Source organism: Hordeum vulgare, chromosome 7H (genome assembly GCF_904849725.1).
Source record: "Hordeum vulgare subsp. vulgare chromosome 7H, MorexV3_pseudomolecules_assembly, whole genome shotgun sequence".
NCBI classification, from domain to species: Eukaryota; Viridiplantae; Streptophyta; class Magnoliopsida; order Poales; family Poaceae; genus Hordeum; species Hordeum vulgare.
In genome coordinates this window covers 582,610,563-582,616,562 of record NC_058524.1, presented here as the reverse complement: position 1 = coordinate 582,616,562, position 6,000 = coordinate 582,610,563, and the positions used below count along the sequence as shown (strand labels likewise).

The 6,000-nt window shown below is 44.2% G+C and overlaps 1 protein-coding gene across 1 annotated transcript; it reads left to right on the top strand.

The window, feature by feature from the left end:
- The first annotated feature begins 844 nt into the window (after positions 1-844).
- LOC123411027 (60 kDa jasmonate-induced protein-like) lies at positions 845-4,813 on the top strand. Its single transcript, XM_045103941.1, has 3 exons — positions 845-1,120; positions 1,465-1,821; positions 3,979-4,813. The coding sequence occupies exons 2-3, from the start codon at positions 1,549-1,551 to the stop codon at positions 4,567-4,569; spliced, it is 864 nt and encodes a 287-aa protein (XP_044959876.1). The 5' UTR covers positions 845-1,120; positions 1,465-1,548; the 3' UTR covers positions 4,570-4,813.
- The last annotated feature ends 1,187 nt before the right edge of the window (positions 4,814-6,000 follow it).

The following is a 6,000-nucleotide window of genomic DNA, read 5'->3' as shown; positions in this document are numbered from 1 at the left end:
AACTTACCTACTTAGTGCTATATCATGCATTGTTATACCTCATTTCAAAACATGGGTTGCTTGCGAGTACATTTAAAGTACTCACTGGCTTGCCACTGGTTATCTAATTGGCCAGACATGAAAGAACATGAGTACGACGAATAGTTCGTTGGAGACGAACATGCGAACTAGGACACCTTCTAGTGAGAATGCCTATAGGGTTAAGACAGATGTCATGTGTTCGCGCTTTCATTCAAGATATCCGCTGGTAGCCATGTTTGGCGTGTTGGCCTTCGAGGCCCTAGCATTGTAAGACTTGACCTTAATGGTCTTTATTTGTATCAGACGGTATGTATAAATGTAATACTCTTATTACTCCCTCCATTTTTTTATACAAAGCCACAAAACCATATTAGAGGTATCATGACAAAAGTTAATGTCTTCTAAGTCAACGTGGCAAAACAGCTTGTCTCCTTGTTTTTCGTGTAAATTAATATGTATTTTTATCTCTTTATGCACATCAAACCAATGATCTTACTCTCCATGCATGCAAAAGATAATTAATGTCTTTCTTTGTTGGTACTACGAGGCAAACATCATTAAAATTGCATTGATTAGTGTTAATGGCCTTGTATTTCTGTAAATTATAATTTTGATTGTATATAAAAATGAATGGAGTATTTAGCTTCTGTGTGTTTTGTGGGTAGACGTGCATTTTGGAGGGTCAATGTGCGACATAAGATTCTCCAGGGATCATTTATTAAAAAGAACACCAGATCAGTGCGACATAACTAAAGGTGCAATTTGTAATCGAAACTACCTTGCCTACGATGATCGTACGATGATTTGTAATTGTCCCTTCTATCGATCTCCCAAATTCTCCGCTCCTCCTCCCCCGAACAGTAGGCCGCCGGCGGCGGCGGCCTTTACGGCCACGCCGTAGACCCCACCTTCTTCCGAGCCATCGAGTGGCTCTTTCTCCACCGGCGTCGAGCGCTTCCAATCGCCGCTGTTCTCCCCTGCATAAGCCATCGAGGCCCTCCTCCCCTTGGCCGTCGTCCTCCGCTGCATCGGCCGCCGTCGGGTACCCCATCCCCGACTGTCGTCCTCTTACGCTGCCTCCCCCCTAAGCAAACAGAAGGTAGCCCGCGCCCCCAGCAATGTCCCTTGTATTACACCTTTTATGGATGCATGCATATGAATGGTAGGATGGTGCAGCATATGTATAGGAGCAGGAGTATGTAAGAACTGTATGCTTCTCTGTTAGAAATACGATGGATGATGGCATGTCATAAGATGCAAATGCTTTGATGGGAGGATAGCACGTCTGTATTTTTTTGGAGCTAGCTTAATTTTAATTTCTATAGATCTGTTTGGAACCTGTCTGTATTTGATGACCATTTGCATTTCACAATAAACAAGATCTACCACAAAAACAAATAAACCATGATTAATCAGTACTTTAACATCATGTTCAACATACAGGGGGATTTGGGATTTCAGGCACCAGCCTCTCCAGAAGCAAGTTCAAACCCAGAAAAGGAGGGCCTTGTTGCTACGCAAGTCCCCATGGCAGCTGCAACTGGCTATGACGGCCCGAATGATGAGCAGTTGCATGCGTATGCCGACCTAAGGTATGCTGATCTACCATTCTATGGGAGCAATCTGGCAGAGGTTTTTGCCGTGCGTGTCCCTGATGCAGCCGCCTCCTCCCATGGAAAGAGACTCCCACCCTGTGGTATTATTGTCTGTATGGCTGGCGCATATTCATCTCAGTCTGCTTTGGTCTTCGCAAGGAGCCTCCATGATGACCCTGTCACCCCACAACCTTGCGATTGGCAGGTGCATATTCTTACCAATTATCCTCTGTACCGATCAACTCCATTTCAATCTTGTATTCTTTTTTGTTTAGGGCTGAAGAAGAAATTGTATTATGCCACAAGAAAGATTTCTGGAACTCAAACTGTGGAATGGCATAACTGAAATAATCCAACTGCATATATAAACTTGGGCAAGTATTATTATTTTATTTTATTTTATTGTGAAGAAACTAGCATTGAATGTACTAGAACGCAAAGTATACCATATCTGGATGTCCATGTTTAAGTGAAATATCAGTAGCCGGCGAGTGGGGATTATTGTTATCCGCTCTGTTTGCTCCTTACTTCCTTAGACAAATGCTCGAGGCTAAAATTGCATGTTTAGATACCATCAAAGGTGCATTATTACATCTGTTGGTGTAGGCTTCTTTCTTCCAGTGTCCAAAGTATCTCTAATCAGGAAACTATACTGCTGGAGTAAATATAGTGTCATGACGATAGCACATTGTTGAAAATGAATCATGATGTTAAAGATACGTACATCTCCTTCAAGACACTATATGCTGTAATTTGCAAATTCTCGGTTGACCGAGAGCTAGCCATCTCTTTCTTTATTTACTCACCATTAGATTGCCTTGAAACTCGCGAGCTCCTGTGCCGGGCTACTTCCTGTGCTCTGGCAGCAGGATGTAGTGGCATGGCCAGTGGCTTCCTGGAGGCGCAACAGGGCGGTGGGCAAAGCTGGCTGGTAGGTTGGTTAGGAGGATGATGTTGGCATGAGATGGGACATGATTGTGGATCTGGCTTCGAAGCTGGTGGTGGCGACGAGAGATGAGACAACAGTAGGCGAAGTGGAGGCGAGGTAGTGCCAGGGAAGTGCATGTTGCCACGTGGAAGTACTCCCTCTGTTCCAAAATAAGTGTCGCAAATTTATAACTAGACTAGTACAAATTTTATACTAAGTGAACGACACTTATTTTGGGATGGAGGGAGTAGTGCTTCAAAACACTGCATCGAAGACATTAGAGGATGCAATTAAGGTTCAATGTTGGTACCACCAAAATTTATGATTTTTTAAAATGTAAGTAATCAGAAATCAGTTCGGCCATCAAGTGCTAATTAGCCAAGAGAATCTTGAAGTTTCATCCGAGATGTCAACATTCCTCGACCCACCTAAGTTTTTGTATTTCAAATTTCTGAACTTAACAATTTCAATGAAATTTTGAGTTCTCCATGTAATCTCCCTGGAGATAAAGTTTGGATGAGTACTAATACTAGATGAGGGGTGAATCTGGCCATTGTATTAAGAGATTAACGGCGCTGGGTAGTTGACTGCTCATTAGGAGCTCCCAATCTATATACAGGGATAACCCGAGATAGTCTGCAAAGCTAGTTATAAAGAGGACATGCTGGCTCTAAGTATATTCCGTGATTTGTTCTGTTTTTTTTTTGAGCAAAGTACAATAGAAGTCGCTCACGTACACGGGCATACACTCACCCCTATGAACGCACGCATGCACACCCTACCCCTATGAGCACCTTCGGGAGACTAAGCCGGCACATCATCTTGAGATTGACGAAGTCACCACTGACGCCTTCGTTGTCGACGGAAACGTCTCCCCCCACTGAAAGCGCATCGCCGGAAGACCTGGAATAAATCCAGGAAAATGCAAGCACCAACATCAAGTCTGGAATTTGAACCCTGTTGTGCAGGGGATACCACACTCCTCCTAACCATCCAACCACGGATTGGTTTGCAAAACAGTGCAAAGAGTATTACAAACTTGTTACTACCGTCGTGTGTTGATAATAGAAGACAGAAAGCCTTTTTTCCTCAGCAACTGCTTTGCCAAGGATAGATGATAAAGTTTTTGCAAAACAGTCGAGAATGGCTTCACTAGTAAATGGAATGGGCGTAGTATATACTTCCTCTGTTCCTAAATATAATTCTTTTAAGCGATTTCACTAGGAGACTACATACGAAGCAAAATGAGTGAATCTATACTCTAAAGTATGTCTATATACATCCGTATGTAGTCTTCTAGTGGAATCTCTAAAAAGACTTATATTATGGAACGGAGGGAGTATTTGCTTAGTTAATCAGGTTTACATCTGTTGAGACATAGTGTGGCACCTTTAATGTGGCAAATGTAAATCACTTATATTTTCTATGGAACAGGGCAACCTTGTGCTAACTGGTCCTGGAAGAGCCATCTCAGCAGATGGACCTGTCGGGTTTCGCATCCATCTTGAAGACAACAGTCAAGATAGCTCTACTGAAGAAACCTGGAAGAAGAGTGTGCTTTTATACCGTGAGGACCCTGCACTTGACAGGCCGCTATTAGAGACTACCAATACTCCTTATGGTCCTGTGGAGGTGACCTATGCCGTCCTGAGCCAGGGAGTTGAATGCGAAGTTGCTGTGAGGCTTACTCATCGCGATGTAAAAGATCCTATCAGCCTTTTTGGAAGAATTGTTGCTCGCAGCGAGCTGTTTGATATTGGCTGCGTGCTTTTCTACAATGAAGATGTGAAGGACATATGTGCACGATCAGGAGAGCTGATTCCCTTGGCTAGAACTCAGCTTGCGGTGCCACTGTACAAGGTGCTGGTAATTGAATTGGATCTGCACTCTGATTGTGGTGATGAGATCATGAGAGGCACACTAGAGTTTGATCCCTTGCCCGAAGGCGAGCAAATGGGGCGTCTTATCAGCAAGAGTGGTACTGAAATCGAAGTGAAGATCATCATTTCAGAATACTTTAGGTAGTGTGTTCCTTGGTCGAGGTGGGTCACTTTAATAACATATGATCAAGACTCTGGATGCCTGTGTGCCCAGTCCCCTGTGTTGTAGTACTACCCAAGCTTCCTCTACTCTCATATTACATCCATTATCAGGTCAAAAGTAAAATGTTTGCACAGTGACAGTACCCTGTGGCTTAATGTTAATATATGATCTGATGAAATTCTAAGTTCACGCATGTTGGTCTTCTAGGAGCGTGCTAGTGTTTTTTACTACTAGGGTCTCAACAAAGCAGTGACCTGACCTTTGTGTGGAAGTTTCCTTAGATTCGGGTTGTTTTTCTTGGCTAAACCGGGTAAAATTCGTGATGAATAATACTTTTTTATCTTTTGAAAATGTGAGAGGAGCTCTATCATTTCTACTAGAAGAAGAATTAAGTTCACCATCCAGCAACCAAACTTTTTCTTTGCAGTCGTTGGCACCCTTTGAAAGGAAGGCCGAATGCACCTATATATATTTGAAAACAACCATTTGGAAAGGATGAAAGTTGAAGGAAGAACACCAGGCAGGTATCAGAATGAGTTTATGAGCGTCAGCCTGCCCGATCCGTATATTAATCTCCATTCCAGCCCGAAGATCTGTGTGTCAGTATGTCTCAGTCTTCTAAGGTGGAGAGGTAACCCGAGATATTTCCCGGGGAAAGCTGTTGAGTATATTAGTAATATTTTGATTAATTTAATTCACAAATAAATCATGAGCATGGCATTGACAAAATTAATGACATGCTGTCTTATGTATATAATAGAAATATCTATGCACATAGCTAACCAATGGTCGACTTCACGTAGACCTCGACGCCAGCGGCGCTCCGGTGCCGTTCGCCCTCTTGAGGGAGGGTCGAGCTTCCAGATCCATCCCACACCTCCCCCTTCCTTTCCCAGGATGGAGGCATTCTAGCGTCTCGGTCCTCCCTCAAGGCACTGTTAAAGGGGTGGTTGGGGCTCACGGGCCTTGTGCGTGGTGGCGGCGATGCTCGGCTCCCCTAGTTGCCGATGTTGGTGGTGGCGAGTGGGTCCTCCCGCATCCTTCAACGGCTCCTCACCTTGGTTGCTGGTTGGTTGCCGGCCGGTGGTGGGCGTCCGCGTGTTTGGCTCGGTCTAGATGAAGGGCAGATAGTGGTCACCCCTCCGGTAGTAGCCTGATGCGGCTGACGTAGAGTCGATTGTTTCCTTCAAGAGGTCTGGATCTTCACGTTCATGGCAGTTGCCGTAACCGGGTGGCGTCGGCCGTACTGTTCTGGCTGCGCAAGATTTCTAGTGGCTTCATCGCAGTTTTTCTTGCTGCTCTTGGTCGTAGTGAATTTGGCATGTAATTCTTCAGTTCATAGTCAAGCCTTTGCCTTTGTAATTCAGCACCATTTAATCCTAACCAGTAGATGGTTTCATTAGTTCAAAGTCG